The 16,308-nt window shown below is 40.2% G+C and overlaps 2 protein-coding genes across 2 annotated transcripts; one reads left to right on the forward strand and one right to left on the reverse strand.

The window, feature by feature from the left end:
* On the forward strand, positions 1 to 9,437 carry fbxl3a (F-box and leucine-rich repeat protein 3a). The gene is made up of 5 exons (XM_037687050.1): positions 1 to 262; positions 5,274 to 5,655; positions 5,753 to 5,875; positions 6,882 to 7,053; positions 8,550 to 9,437. Exons 2-5 carry the CDS (start codon positions 5,275 to 5,277, stop codon positions 9,188 to 9,190), a joined length of 1,317 nt encoding a protein of 438 aa, XP_037542978.1. The 5' UTR covers positions 1 to 262; position 5,274; the 3' UTR covers positions 9,191 to 9,437.
* A 4,669-nt stretch (positions 9,438 to 14,106) lies between these two features.
* cln5 (CLN5 intracellular trafficking protein) lies at positions 14,107 to 14,906 on the reverse strand. The gene has a single exon (XM_037686588.1). The coding sequence runs from the start codon at positions 14,833 to 14,835 to the stop codon at positions 14,365 to 14,367; it is 471 nt and encodes a 156-aa protein (XP_037542516.1). The 5' UTR covers positions 14,836 to 14,906; the 3' UTR covers positions 14,107 to 14,364.
* Between the last annotated feature and the right edge of the window lie 1,402 nt (positions 14,907 to 16,308).

A 16,308-nucleotide genomic window follows, 5' to 3' on the forward strand; every position in this document is an offset into this window, starting at 1 on the left:
GCTGTCAAAACAACACTTCGCCATTTCAGTTTTGAGTGGGGCTTTGAGTAATTCTCGCAGGAATTAGGTCAGCCAAGCGAAGGTTGCGCTTTCTTATTTTTTGTGGTCAGACGGCTCGGTAATTGAGTTCCGATGCGAGTTATCTGGTTGGTGCGAATGAGTTTTTCCTTCGCGGGTCCGGGCTGAAGAGTGAAGTCGGTGTGCGCGGATTTTCCTGAGAGCAGCTACTGAGCTAGCTTGCTAGCTGTGTGTAAACAACAAGGTAGGAGGCTTGGCCAAGACACTGGCTTGCAGTGCTTTAACTTAACAACGCAAACATGTCAACATATAATTACTTGTTGTTATACTAATAATGTATCACTTATGTAGCCATTTTTCTTGATAGAGTTTATAGTAGTGATGCTAAACAAGCTATCGTAAACTTAGCTTAGTTGCATTCATTTCATTCACTCATGCAGATTAACAACACTACCGGCCGGTTCATCTGCAAAAGTTGCACATTTTCATCTTTATGTATTCATTTTGATAAAACAACTATCCTACATGGGTGACCTGTAAAAACCATATAACTCTATCACGATTTCTATTAGGCCTCATAAAGTCTCATTAGTTTAAGCTAATGTGTATCAGGGTATATTGAACGATTATAGTTCTTTTTTTAATAACGTGATGGAAATTTCTGATTTTGTAATTCATTTAAAACTTCATCAAACACAAATTAAAATCCAACACGTCCATGTTTTAATTGTATTTGGATATAATTACTCTTTTTTTGTGTAATTTAACAATCACATTTAATCTAGGAAGCAGACCACTGAGCAAAATAAATAATAATCAAAATAAATCTGATATAAAAGTACAACTAACAAGAAGATGCTATTCTTTATTTTACAGGCTTCTTTGCCCAAACTAAATAACACCACGTCAAAAATATTGTTTCAAATTGAAATGAATGAATGAATGCTCATAATAAAACATTGATAGTTTAAAAACCCCTAAACTGTTATTCTCTCAGGAATTCTAGAATTGCACCGCTCAAGGCGGCTGCATGTTGGAGTAGCTCTGTTACTTTCATTCTGAGATATTACTTGTGAAAACTTTAATTCCTCTTTTTTCTGGATATAAATCACTTTTTTTTTTTAGATGATCATTTCCTCTGGTGTCAGATGCTGTGCAGCTGGAAGGATTTTTACAGAAATATCTTTGCTTTTGGACATTTGTTATGATACGTAACCATAACAACAAGGTTGTTTTTGTTTTTTCTAAGCAACACTGTCAGGTGTTATAAGGTCACAATGCACCTTCAATTTTCCAATATTATTTTATTGAAAAACATACCCTTGAACAATATCCTAGAAACAATACAAGCTTGTTTTAACTGGCCATGAGGTAGTGCTCTGAAATATAAATGAAATTCAGACAATTGTTATTAAAACTTTAAAAATCAGTAAAATCGGTTTCTCATGTAAGTATCGTCCGATTTCTCAAAATTAAGGAAATTGGGGCCGATAAATCGATTTATCGATGCACCCCTCTCCAAAGCTCAAATAATATCTCAACTATAGCCCCAAATCCCAAATGAGTTGAAAAGGAGGTGTCGTGGATGCAGAGCAGGAGCAAAGAAGAGAGGGAAAGAGAAAAGAATGAAGTTCAAACCATCTCTTCCATCGATCATGATGGGCAATGTGAGATTGCTGGGAAACAAGTTGGATGAACTTCAAGCCCTAACAAGGACCCATCCAGAGTATCGGGAATGCAGTGTTATGTGTTTCACTGAGACATGGCTACAGGATCATATCCCCGACTCCAGCGTTTCTCTGCCAGACTTTCTGACCATAGGAGCAGATAGAGATTTAAAGAGGAGTGGCAAAAGCAAAGGAGGTGGGTTGGCAGTGCTTGTGAACAACAGATGGTGTAATCATGGACATGTTACTGTGAAGTGTCATCTCTGCAGTCCAGATACTGAACTGTTAGCACTAAGTTGTCGTCCATATTATTTGCTAAGAGAGTTCACCAGTGTTATTTTGGCAACTGTTAATATTCCACCCAATGCTGTCGCTGAGACTGCGTGTGATGTCATCAGCTCAGAGGTTGCTAAGCTTCAGACACAACACCCTAGTGCGTTTGTTGCAATATTTGTGGATTTTAATCATGTCGCACTCTCTGCTACACTTCCGATATTCCAACAGTTTGTCAGCTGCTCTACCAGAGAAAACAAAACGCTGGACTTGTTTTATGCAAACGTCAAGGATTCATACATCGCTAAAGCAAGACCTCCTCTTGGCAAATCAGATCACAATCTTGTGCTTCTCTGCTCAAATTATAAACCCCTTGTTCAGAGACAACCTGCAATAACGAGAACAGTGAGACAATGGTCAACGGAAGATGAAGAAGCCCTGCGGGGTTGTTTTGAGGCTACAGACTGGGATGCACTGTGCCAGCCAAATGGAGAGGACATCAATGCCATGACTGAGTGTGTGACCGACTATATAAACTTCTGTGTAAACAACACCATCCCCACCAGAACAGTGAGATGCTTCCCCAATAACAAACCCTGGATCACCACTGACCTGAAGGAACTGCTAAACCAGAAAAAAAAGAACCTTCAGGGAGGGAGACGAGGAATTATTGAGGAGTATACAGAAGCAACTAAAAGTCAAGATCAGAAACGGCAAGGAGGTGTACAAGAAGAAGCTGGAGAGCAAGCTCCAGCAGAACAATATCAGAGAGGTGTGGTCAGGGATGAAAAAGATCACAGGCTTCAAGCAAAAGGAGGATCAGAAGGATGGAAGCCTGGACAGAGCCAAACTTGGCCCACATGACTAAACAAACAAGCACACACCAGGACCCACTGCAGTTTGCTTATCGGCGTGGACTTGGAGTTGAAGATGCCATCATACACCTGCTTCAGCAAACTCACTGTCATCTAGAAAAGGCAGACAGCACTGTGAGAGTCATGTTCTTTGATTTCTCCAGTGCATTTAACACAATCCAGCCTGATTTGCTTTGTCAGAAACTTCAGAAGACTCGGAGGCCTCAACAATCACCTGGATCAAAGACTACCCGACGGACAGGCCACAGTTTGTGAGACTGAAGGGTTGTGTGTCTAACCAGGTGGTCAGTAGCTCAGGAGCACCACAGGGGACTGTACTCTCACCATTCCTTTTCACTCTGTACACCTCAGATTTCCAGTACAAAACAGACTCCTGTCATCTGCAGAAATATTCTGATGACTCTGCAGTAGTTGGGTGTATCAGAGATGGACAAGAAGCTGAGTCCAGGGAACTGGTGGACCACTTTGTGGCATTGTTTGGAAACAATCATCTCATCTTGAATGTGAACAAAACAAAGGAGATGATTGTAGATTTCAGGAGAATCAGGAACAGATCCAACCCTATTTCCATCATGGGAGAAGAAGTGGAGGTGGTGGAGAAGTATAAATACCTTGGGGTTCACCTGGACAACAGACTGGACTGGAAATGCAACAGTGAAGCTGTCTACAAGAAGGGACAGAGCAGACTGTACTTCTTGAGGAAGCTGAAGTCCTTCAACGTTTGCAGCAAGACGCTGCATATCTTCTATAAGTCTGTTGTAGAGAGTGCCATCTCTTCTGCCATCATCTGCTGGGGGAGCAGCACCAGAGCAAGTGACCTTAAAAAAGATCACCAAGCTCATAAAGAAGGCTGGCTCAGTTCTGGGGACTCCTCTAAAACCTTTGGAGATGATTGTACAAAGAAGGATTCTTCATAAAATGAAGAACATTATAGACAACCCTCAGCATCCTCTTCATCAGACTGTCATACAACAACAATGTCTTCAGTCAGAGGCTTCTTCAGATCTGCTGTAGGACAGATGCTACCAGAGATCCTTCCTGCCCACAACCATCAGCATCTATAACAACTCTTTAACGAAACCAGGATGATGAGTTACCACTACATATAATTTCCCTCTGGGATTAATAAAGTATTTTTGAATTGAATTGAAAAAGCCTTAGGGCTTCGTTGCTTTGTCACAGAAAAAAAAATCCTTATTACTGGATCGAAGTAATTGGAAATAAATAGAACCAGATTTATACAAGTAGTATATCTCTTTTATAGGACAAAATAAAGTTCCTTAAACTTTTTAAAACACACTTTAAAAAGTAAAACCGCACAAAAGAAAAGTAAATTAATAAAAACATTTAAAAAAATAATTTCTGTAGTATTGTCACATATTTGGGAGAAAGACAAAAGCTACTGTAAAATGTGTTGTGTAGCAAATAGCTCGATCATTGTACTAAGTAACCTAATTAATTGCAAATTATATGGCTCATAAATTAAGCAGAACTGGGAAATGGGAAAAGATGAATTTAAATTTAAATGAGCTGAATCTAAAAAAACAAGCAAACAGTAAGGTGGGAATAAAGTACAAGGAAGACTGTTTGATACATTGTGTCAGACCTGTGAGATAAGAAGATAAATTTAAAAGCTTTCAATGTTAAAGTAAGTTTTAACTTAACTGATTATAAAAACAATCATAAAACTCAACTATCAGATCATATTTTAGCATGTTCATCTACTTAAGTCCCAGGAAATGTCAGTATCTAAAGGCCAAGCCTGATGGCTCTGACCTTCCAGCGAGTTACTATCAACTTTATTGATTTATTTATTAACCTTTATTTAACCAGGCAAATCCCATTGACATCACAGATCTCTTTTGCAAGGGAGGCCTGGGCCTGAAGGCAGACTAACATCATCATGATTGGGCTCAGGAATACCTCGACAAATGATCTCTCAACCCAGAGTCTACTGCATCCAGAAATGTAACCTGAACCAGTTTGACTGCATAAATACCTCTCAGTTTTCAGCACATCGGCATGTCTGAAATGGAAAAAAAAGGATGTATTTTGTTCAAAATGAGTCTAATTAGTTTTTGATTTTCAGAAAAATGGATTTCAAGGTTTATGGTTCTGAAGTTGAGAGAGGCTGTCTTGACTCTTTACAAGCAAAATGTGTTAATGATGGCATTTGATATTTTCTGGAGGTGCTTCAGAGTTCACAATAAGAGTAACTTATGTATCAAGGTACTATTGATTTATAGTGATGTAATGACATTTTAGGAGGACTTTATGCTGGAATAAAGATAAATAATTATCAAATAAAATCTGCCAAACAGAAAGAAAGGGAAAAAGACACATTTATTCCTTAGTTGTTTTTTTTTTTTTTGCTGTGATGTACATTTATAGGTGAGTAGGACTCTCTGGACTTTAAAAATCATTTCATATCATCTTTTAGGATGAAACGGATGAAAGGAGGAGAGGAGGTCAGCGATAACCGCACCGGCGAAAGCTCACCAGACGTGTGCAAGAAGGTGCGGACGCAGATGAGCGAGGAGCCTGAGGCAGTGGTGACCAGTGGGTCGCGGGACTGTGACTGGTCTCTGCTGCCTCAGGAGCTTCTGCTGCACATCTTCCAGTACCTTCCACTGCTCGACCGGGCATATGCCTCCCAGGTGTGCCGGGGGTGGAACCAGGCTTTTCACATGCCCGAGCTGTGGAGATGCTTCGAGTTTGAGCTGAATCAGCCGGCGAGCTCGTACCTAAAAGCCACACATCCAGACCTCATCAAGCAGATCATAAAGAGGCACTCCAACCACCTCCAGTACGTCAGCTTCAAGGTAAATATAGAAAATCACATTTTTATTTTTTTATTTTAAGCTTACATTTAGTTTTTTAATCTTCTTGAAGTGTTATGCAGTGATTTCTTTTCTTCAGGTGGACAGTAGCACAGAGTCTGCAGAGGCGGCGTGTAATATTCTTTCTCAGTTGGTGAACTGCTCGCTCAAGACCTTGGGGCTCATCTCCACAGCCCGGCCCAGTTTCATGGAGGTTCCAAAGGTATAGTTAAAGTCAACAATCGTAGTTTAAATTTGTATCCCATTTTTTCTGTGTTAGTATTAAAAAGTTAAACAAAATGGCACACAATTTAATGCCACATTTTTTTTTGTTTTGTTTTATTTGGCATTGGTTATAGATTTTCTTTGTTTTGAAATTGTGACAATGAAGCAAATATTCTCATCTACAGATAAAGCTACAAAAATGTCTGTTTTGCACCCAGACAAGGTCAGATGTACTTCAACTGGCCTTAAAAAGATACAGGATGTTATTTGCAAAATTGTTGTTTGGTATTTGTGAGTGCACAGAGTTCTCTTCGTGAACTTAAAAAAAAAAATCTGAGTAACCCGGTAAACGGTCACATGTATTTGTGGAAACTCTTAATGCTGACCTCAGAGAAGCCTGAAACCTTCAACGTACATGTGAGTGGTCTATGAGCACGGGAAGAACCGTCTTTTTAAAATTATTTTTAAGAACAAGGTACATTTTACAAACATACCGACTCCTTGCTATATATTAAACATTTAAACATTTTATTTTTAGACTTTTCTCACTTATCTGAAGCTGATTATCATTGTATATGTTATTACATACTTGAATGAAGGGTTTTGAGCTTGCCTAAACATGTTTTGGTGCAGTTTAGTAACCTTTTTGTCTTATTACACTGCGTAAGCTACAGTTTTCTGTCATCAAGCTGTTAAATTCTGCTTAGTGGTTTGTGACGCAATGAAAATATCTTGCTGGTTCTGTCATCGGTAGCCAATTCCTAGAGGTTACAAGTACTTATATTGCTATTTGTTGTTATAGAATTATAATTTATGTAGATTAATTATGCGTTTAGGATAATCTTGTGCAGTTAACTCATTCACGTCACCAGTATTGCAGTCAGTACTTTAAGTTTTTGTGAACAAACTGGACACAAATTAGTTTTTTTTAAATCTAATGTTACAAAGATTTATTTTAGAAAAAATTGTATTGAAATCACTGTTGTGTTTGTCCTTGTCCACAGTCTCATTTTATCTCGGCTCTCACTGTGGTGTTCGTCAACTCCAAATCGTTGTCTTCCCTGAAGATTGACGACACGCCGGTTGACGATCCCTCCCTGAAGGTGCTGGTAGCCAACAACAGTGACACCCTGAAGCTGCTGAAGATGAGCAGCTGTCCTCATGTCTCCCCTGCAGGTACAGTGAGAGGAACACAGACGTGCTGAACCTTATAATAGCAGGTTTCTTATGTTATTGTCTTCTGTTATAGTCACGGGGCAGCTGGTGTTGGGGGTTGAACGACTACATAATTTTAAAACTCAACATTAACATAATAAAACTTGAGTAGAACTCGAGTAGTTGATGACGTCATAGAATCTCAAGATGAAATAAATAAAACCACAAAAAAAGTCATTATTTACATAAAAAGACCAACAAAACATTGGGAGCGTATATTATGCTCCTACCATTTATCACTTATTTATTTATCATTTATTACTGCAAATAAGTCACAGGAAAAACAAAACTATTAGTTTTTATTATTAAGCTGCAAAAGTGAAAGAAATGTGCGACACACAAATAACGAAACTAAAAACAGTGGGGCAGACAAGCACCCTGCACCACTGCCCGCAGTGTTGCGCATTAGGTTTATTAGGTTTAGTTGTAGAGATTAATATGTTTTGCCTTTTGTTTGTGAAACAAGGTCAGAGGAAGCTGGTTCTCGTTCGTTGATTGAACCCGGTGTTGCACCATATTCTGTGACCTGTGCATGCAACACCACCTCCTATGGTCACAATATACGGTGGTCACAAACTGTGGTGTAACACCGGTTTGCAGAGCTCCAAACAGGAAGTTGATTCATTTTCTGTTTCCTTGCGGTAGTTGAACCAGAAGATTCATCTTTAGTGAAATATTTCCATACTATTGATGCATTTCTACCTGTTTGCCAAGACCGGGCCTGCTCCACGCCATCCGTCTGCTTGGAGGAATCTATTTTGTAACCCGCGCCCGGTACAGATCACATGATGCAATGACATCACTACGAATACTCGACGGGAAATTTAAAAACTTGATGGATGTCTTAGGAATCGATGTGTAGATTACTTGAGTAGTCTGTTAAAGCCGTAGCTGGTGTGTATGTCCAGCAGTCACTGTGTGAGAGGCGGGGACACTTGGGACAGGTCTCCAGTTCATCACAGCAACACATGGAGACAAAAGCCATTCACACTTTAAGCCACACCTATGGAAATTTAGAGTTACCAATTGTTGTAACATGCATGTTTTTGGTCTGTGGATGCAGCCCACAGAAGGATCAGGAGACGAACCATTGACTCTCGCTGAGAGGCATCAGCTCTAAACAGTGAGCTGTCGTGCCTCTTCATCACGAGGGTGTTTCCTATTTTAAGTCACAAGACTAGTTTGTCTTTTGGTTTTAGAGCCTGTAGTTTTAGTTCTGCTGTCTTCAGCGTTGTGGTTTCATACTGTGGCAGTAATTCTGAATAAACTGTTATGTGGTTTCTTGCTGACACATTTTCCTGAGAATTTTTAATTTTTATTTCCAGCACAGTCTGTTGATTGAGCTGTAGCTTTCCAGCCAAATACAACGGATGCTCTTGTTCTCAAACATGAAATTAAAAACAGGGTTGATCCAGTTGGTTTGCACTAAAAATGACCGGTTCTGTTTCTGCTTTCAGGAATCCTGTGTGTGGCAGACCAGTGTCACGGTTTGAGAGAGCTTGCGCTGAACTACCACCTCCTCAGTGATGATCTCCTCCTGGCCCTCTCCTCAGAGAAACACGTTCACCTGGAGCACCTGCGTATTGATGCGGTGAGCGAGAACCCAGGCCAGCACTTCCACACCATCAAGAAGAGCAGCTGGGACGCCATGGTGCGCCACTCACCCAAATTTAACCTGGTCATGTACTTCTTCCTCTACGAGGAAGAGTTTGGACCGTTCTTCAACGAGGAGGTCCCTGTCACACACCTCTACTTTGGCCGCTCGGTCAGCAAGGAGGTCCTAGGTCGGGTTGGCCTGCATTGCCCCCGTCTGGTAGAGCTGGTCGTGTGCGCCAACGGTCTGCGCCCTCTGGATGAGGAGCTGATCCGCATCGCCAAACACTGCACTCAGCTCTCGGCCATCGGCCTGGGGGAGTGCGAGGTGTCCTGCAGCGCGTTTGTGGAGTTTGTGAAAATGTGTGGCAGGAGGCTGTCCCAGCTGTCCATCATGGAGGAGGTGCTGATTCCAGATCACAAATACTCACTGGATGAGATTCACTGGGAGGTGTCGAAGCACCTGGGCCGGGTCTGGTTCCCAGACATGATGCCGACCTGGTAGGAGAACGCCGAGGGCAGAGTTCAGCACGTCGTCGTTCTTGTGGAACAATAACGGGTCGAAAAGTGTTTAAACTCCGCTGTAGTGAAACTTCCTGTGCTAACACGGCGAGCAGAACTCTAGCTTGGAGGGAAAAGCAGGGCCGCCCAAACAAACGTGACGCCCAAACTCCACCACGCCACTGTAATTTCTGCCTCTTGTTGTCAAGAAAAACTGCAAACAAAACTATGCAACGGATTTCTCACTACGATGGAGCAGGTGGAAGAAAATCAACACTTCTATAACACTTAAATTCAGTTTTATGATCATTTTATTTTGGCTGTGATGGTCTGGATCAGGACGGAGTGTGAGTGCAGATATTTTATTTTTTTAAGTACATCAGGACCGCAAGGTTGCACAACTGCATGTTGGTGCACAACTGCATGTTGGTGCACAACTGCATGTTGGTGCACTACTGCATGTTGGGGCACAACTGCATGTTGGTGCACTACTGCATGTTGGGGCACAACTGCATGTTGGTGCACTACTGCATGTTGGGGCACAACTGCATGTTGGTGCACAACTGCATGTTGGTGCACAACTGCATGTTGGTGCACAACTGCATGTTGGTGCACAACTGCATGTTGGTGCACAACTGCATGTTGGTGCACAACTGCATGTTGGTGCACTACTGCGGGGCCTCTTTACGACGGTCCGATATGGAAGCTCTGTTCCCTGACACAGTGTGGCTCTTGAGGTAATGGCTGAAGTGTTAGGTGAACAAAAGTAGGCCTGTCGTGATAAAAAAATAAATCAATTATTCGCATGATAAATTAAAATTTTCAACCTAATTTTCATTTATCGTCTTTATCGTTTCTTTGTGTCTCCCCCTTTCTACTGGTTGACATGGCTCAACTCCCAAAAGGCTCTTCACTGACCCCTCCCTTTCTCTTTAAAATCCCTTTTAATCGTCCAAAATCACGTTTTTGGATTGTTAAAAGCAGCTAAGCTGAGAAGCTAAGCTACGAGCTAAGCTAACTGGCCGACCTCGGGGGGGGGGGGGAAAACCCTACGTCTTGTCGAAGCTCCAAAATTCACGGTTGAAGCCCGTTCCTTTGTGCAAAAAGTTGTTTTTCCTCTGCAAAAAGAAGCTGAGAACTTTACTGTTTTTTTTTAATTATTTTTATTAAAAGCTTTGCTAAAGAACTCTTAACCACATCGAGTGCCGCCTTCTTGAGAACCGAAAAAAGGAAGGAGTGACAGCCCATGTCACGTGAAGGGGCCTCCCTCCCATTTTTCTTAGAGACACTCTGCTCGCTCCCTCACTATCCATCCTTCGGTTCAAACAGTCTTATACTGTCATCCAGTGGTCAAAAAAATGTACTTCACGCTAAAATTAACCAACATTTCTTCTTAAGTTTGACAGTAATTACTAACTGTTGTTAAATTTCAAACAGTATTATCGTTTATCGCAATAATTTCTGAGACAATTAATCACCCAGCAAAATTTGTTATCGTGACAGGCCTGAACATAAGCAGTGATAAAGTGTGATTTTGTGTTTGTGCAGAGAGAATTTAGCTGTGGAGTAGCTGGGTCCTACACCTCGTTTTTAAACAGAATTTACATACTTTTCCCACCCACCTGAACTCACGCTCAAACTTCTTCTTTTTGGCAACGTTAAATGTTGTTGGAGAAACAAAATGTGTATCTAGTGAGATATGTGATATGAAAGTGTACAGTGGTTATTAGCATAACAGAACTTTTATATTTTTCAATTTATTCAGAATGTTTCTCCCTTTTGTTCATCACACAATGTGTGTATTAGCTGGAAACACGACTTTTCCTGTTGGTAAAAGAAGGTTTCTGTAATGTGAGAGGACTTCTACGCACCTTACCTGTAAACCAAATCAAGTTATGGCCGCGTGAAGCTAAGATTTTGATGATTAGTTATACTGTACTGCTGAATCAGACGACAGCAACAGTGTCTGCAAATATTAACGCTGTAATTACTGAGGGGGAAAGTCAAATGACTTTCTGTACATACTGAATGTGTTCATTGCTGGATGAATTTGGAAGAACAAAGTGTTTTTAGCACAAAACTTGCAACTTCAGCTTAAAATTCACATTCAGGTACATTAAATGAATTAATTAACAATCCTGTATAGGTTTCAGTTGTATCTTCTATTTGTTTGATGAAGCTCTCCATCCTCCGTTAGGAGGACCAGTGGTTTATCACTCGTTTTTTTAAACGAAGCAGTCCTTACAGCCCTCACATTCATTCATTACAAACGAGACGTGGCGAGTCAGATGAGTGAAACTTATTTTTTTTCCTTTAAGAGGGAAGTGTGTATGTGTATATAAAGCACTTTGTGTTTGATTCTTATGAATAGAAATGTACTTGTTTCTTGGTTTCACCCTGTGGGGGTTCAGTGTTTGCCTAAGCAGCAGCTCTCGTCTTTCCTAAAACCAGAGTTTTGGAGAGCGTTTTCCGACTAGTCGCTAGAGAAGCTAAGCTGCGTGGCAACTATCTTTCACATCAACTTGTGTGTTTGAGGTAAATAAGAAATGCAGACAAGCAGTGAGATTTTGTGTTTACCTGTTGTCGCTGTAGTTTTGTTGCACATAAGTGGTCACAAAGTTCACTCCCACTGACTTAAGATTTTGGTTTTCTCCACAAAAAGTGTATAAATGAGGATAGTGAAGGAGTTGTCTTTACCCAGACAACAAGTTGGAGCGTGGTTAGATCACGAAAAGATTTGCTCTTGCTTTGTATTACACCCTCTGATTTTAAATCACAAAATTTAACCCCCCCACAAACAAATGATTTGTTTGAAAAACACAAAATCATGACAAGAGCACACTGAGCTATTTTTATTAGAATTATACTCAAACTCTTTAACTTGCATACTATGTATATGTTAAAAGCTTAACTGCGTTTAAGTGGAAAAATGAACGTGTATTTTTCATAAAGTTGTTGGTGTACAGACTTGTTATAAGGATGTGTTTAAAAGACTATTCTGTTTAATCGGAGCTCTATTTGGAATAGACTGAAACGGAGACATTTCAAGAGGTGCAGATGCACCTCGGTTTTACTGAAGCGTTTGATTTTAGTTTCATGGAAGTGGCTGTTCATGTCAAAGACACGGGAACGTATCGCCTGCATATTTTCTGAATTAGTGCAGTGGTTGCTGCAAAGTGAATTTGCTTCAGTTGTTTTTTTCTTAAAATTTTGCTGCATTTTTCTGTCAGCTTTATTGGAATCTGAGCTGAATGAGTGAACCGTGTTTCTCATTAAAAAATACAAACTACGAGGGTGAATCTTATGTATTCACCAGAATTATTGTCATAAATTCTTTAAAACTTCTGTTTACAGAGTTCTTTAAACTTCTTAGAAGTGTTGGCAGCGTTGCTCTTTAATTTGCTTCTTTATAGCAAAAACAAAACAACAGTTTTGTCAATTTTGATTTGTTGGTCACCTGTCTTTAAATTTAAATTGTTTCCAACATGTGGTCTTTTACTGAAATAAAATATTGTGACTGTATTTTTGTATTACTGATTTTATTAATTTACACTGAAACAACTTAAATTATGCAAATATTCCAAAAAGTGGTCATTTGTTAAAAAACAATTAAAAAACACATGAAAATGTGTAGTTAAACAGGACAGATCTGAATACATGTAATTCATTTTTATTTTTTTAAATGTAAAAGGATTAAAAGATATTGCTCAGAACCAGAAACAACATGATGATGAAGAGTTAAAAAACTGTTCACATGTCCATGTCTTCCAGAGGAACCTGTGATGTCACAACGAAAACACCTTTAGGTTGAACCAAACGTCCAAATCATAAACATTTCAACTGCAGATCCTAACAATCCTTTAAGGAATGCATATCACCCGCCACCTTTAATGGAAGAGTTTAAACTAAGATCATTCCATGCTGAGAAATCTCAACATTGCATCATATTCTACCTGTTAGTGGACGTATCAGAGATGCTACCACCGCCTGCACGGACTGAGTAAAACCGATGCAGTCGTCTGTACATCCATCCAATAATTTTATGAAAGTTTGTTTTTTACCTGGCCACTGGCACATGAAATGTTTTGCTAACAGACTGAAACACATAAAATATGGCGGCTGTGGCTGAGTGGTAAGAGCAGTGGTCCTCCAATGAGTTGGAGGTTTGATTCCACCAGTCATGTTGAAGTGTCCCTGAGCAATACACTGAACTCTTCATTTCCTCTGATGAGCCTACGAGTGTAATTTAAAGCACTTTAATATTAGTCTTTAAAGAGTGATCTATTCCAATTAGAGGTGTAGCAGAGCGCTGTGTACATGTGTGGGTAGGTAAATTCAATTCAGTTTATTTCTATAGCACCAAGTCACAACAGAAGTCGTCTCAGGACACTGAACAGAAATATTCATACACATAAAACGTTAACATTATTTATCTGAGGAGCAGACTGCTTTTGCAGAACTCTCATCTTCAGCAAGCATGAAGGCGACAGTGGAAAGGAAAAACTCCCTCATGAGGAAGAAACCTCCAACAGAACCAGGCTCAGGACAAGCGGCCATCTGCTTCGACCAGCTGGGTTTGAGCAGAACATGAAGGAGCAACAGATACACAATGGCAGGCCAAGAATCACATGTTAAGATAGAAATAGTATCAAATGAAAACGTCAATTTTAACAATTAATTTAAGGAAATTAGGTCAGTTTGTTCTCCAGTAGTCTAAGGCTATGGTAGCATAACAAGCCAACCCTAACTATAGGATTTATCAAAAAGGAAAGTCTTAAAACTGGACACGGTGTCAGCCTCACAGACAGAAACTGGAAGTTTGTTCCACAAGAGAGGAGCCTGATAACTGAAAGATCTGCCTCCCATTCTGCTCTTGGAAACTCTAGGAACCACAAGTAAGCCTGCAATCTGAGAGTGAAGTGCTATTAGGAAAATATAGAACAAGATCTGTAATATAAGGTGGAGCTAGGTTGTTGAGGGCTTTGCAGGTTAGAAGATTTTGAGTTAAATTCTGAATTTGGATTGAATTTGAAATTAGGGCACAGATTGTAAAATGCTTTGAGTGTCCTGGTTCAACTAGAAAGGCACTTAGTTCAGTTTCAGTCCATTTACAAAAATCATATAAACGTCATCGCCTGCATTTTGCTGGTGGACAATAATAAAAATTCAAGTAGGCTGTTAAGGTAAAGGCACCTCTTCGTATGTGATTCTCATGTACGGAGGTTTCATTGGCAGGTGCCAGTACTCATAGTTGTAGTAGAGGTAGAAGCTCTTGTCCAGCACAATCTTCTTGTAGGCCTCCAGCAGGCTGAAAGCCAGGTCGACAAAGGACTGGTGCGGCCTGAAATGGTGGTAAAACTCACGGATGTCCACCGCCAGGTTTTTCAGGGCGGGCTGTCCGAAGATGGCGCTGTCGTTGCCGAGGTACGTGGGCTCTCCGCTGTACAAGTAGATCTTGGTGTAGTTGGTCTGCGATCGGCTGGACAGTTTGGCTCCCAGCTCCCTCAGCTTCCTGTAGGTGCGGTGGACAAACTGGGAACAGTCGTACGACTCAAACCACACCGATGCGTTGGGGCTGGGGTCAGACAGAACCGTCCATGTCTCATAGTAGATCCCGGTCTCATTGTCCTCCTGCACCCAGCGGGCCATGCTGTTGAACTGGCCCCCTGCAGAGGAAAAGACTTCATCCTTATCATTCAGAGCCTCTTGACACCAATAAGAAAGTCAAAGCCATTATTTTCAGCTGAAATGGAAAATAACAGAAATGGTCTTTGTGTTTAATCAGACGGCATGCTGAGAAACAAGAAAAAAGAAATAAAATTTTAGTAGCTAACATTCATTTAACAAAAAAAAAGAGTTTATGGTATCCTATAATTCCTGCTTACAACACGTGACCAGTGTAGGTAAAATATACAGCATGTGTTGTATTTTACAATCACTTTTATTACCTAAATGCCCTTTTAGTATATTTATCTTTATTCTTTAAAGAAGGTAGGACATTAGAACAATTAATTATTAAAATTAAAAGCCTAGCATTCCTTGTTGCCCACCAGGCTTTAGACTAAGATTATTTTATGTTGAGAAATTACAAAGTTGTACTGTTGCTGTTTCGGTCAAATCTTAAATATAATGATCTGTAGTACTTGGAGTATGTTGTTAAGGATGACGATCAACTACCACTACATCAAACTTTAGCTAAATATATTTAAAGCTTGGTTATAGCAACTTTTGTGTTTTCTGTTAGTTGCTGTAGCAGCTATTTTGTGCTAAATCAGGTGGAGGGATGCATCTAATAATTTAGTTCTGAAAATTCTGTTAAAATCTCTTCAGTAATTTATATTTTGCCAACGCTGCACACAAATAAACACAAACACAAACAAACACACTGACATGGGAACAAACAGTATAGCCCATCACTGAAGGCAAAAAGGCAACAGAACCTCAGCAGACCACTGGGTGTGCCCAAAACGGTCCAATATGTGAGAATCTTTCAAACAAAGAATCTGAACCAATTTAAAAATATTAACTAACTAGTCAAACTAGTCATGAATGTCATCCATAATGGTACTTCTTCTAGTTATTTAACAGTCAACAATGGTGTGCCACAAGGCTCTGTCTTAGGATCCACTCTCTTTACAATCTACATAAATAATATCCTGATGCATGCTCAATAATCCAGGTAGAAAAATCCAAAAAAGTTCAATCTGGTCCTCTGGACATTCAAAAAAACAAAAACAAAACCAAGCAAAAAAAATCTAGAAACGTTTCGTCTCTCATCCAAGAGACTTCCTCAGTCTGAGGTGCTGTTTTCAGCTCAGTCTCTTAAATAGCACCTTCTCAGGGTGGATCAACCAGTTTGCTGCTGACAACCAAAACCAGCTGATCACATGCTCAAGAAGGACCATCAGCCTAACAATGGGTCATTAGCACACTGATGGCTGTTTACTACTCACAGAGGGCTGAGTGATACTAGCAATCACAGCATTGTAAGAGGGGGACAGTTGAACCCGGAGGCCTCCACCCCTGTTTAATGATGGACGATTTCTTTTCACAAAGATGGCCTCCTTTACTCCTCTCTCAAACCATCGTTCCTCTCTGTCCAGGATGTGAACATCTTCATCC

Source organism: Nematolebias whitei, chromosome 13 (genome assembly GCF_014905685.2).
Source record: "Nematolebias whitei isolate Nwh7 chromosome 13, NemWhi1, whole genome shotgun sequence".
Taxonomy (NCBI): Eukaryota; Metazoa; Chordata; class Actinopteri; order Cyprinodontiformes; family Rivulidae; genus Nematolebias; species Nematolebias whitei.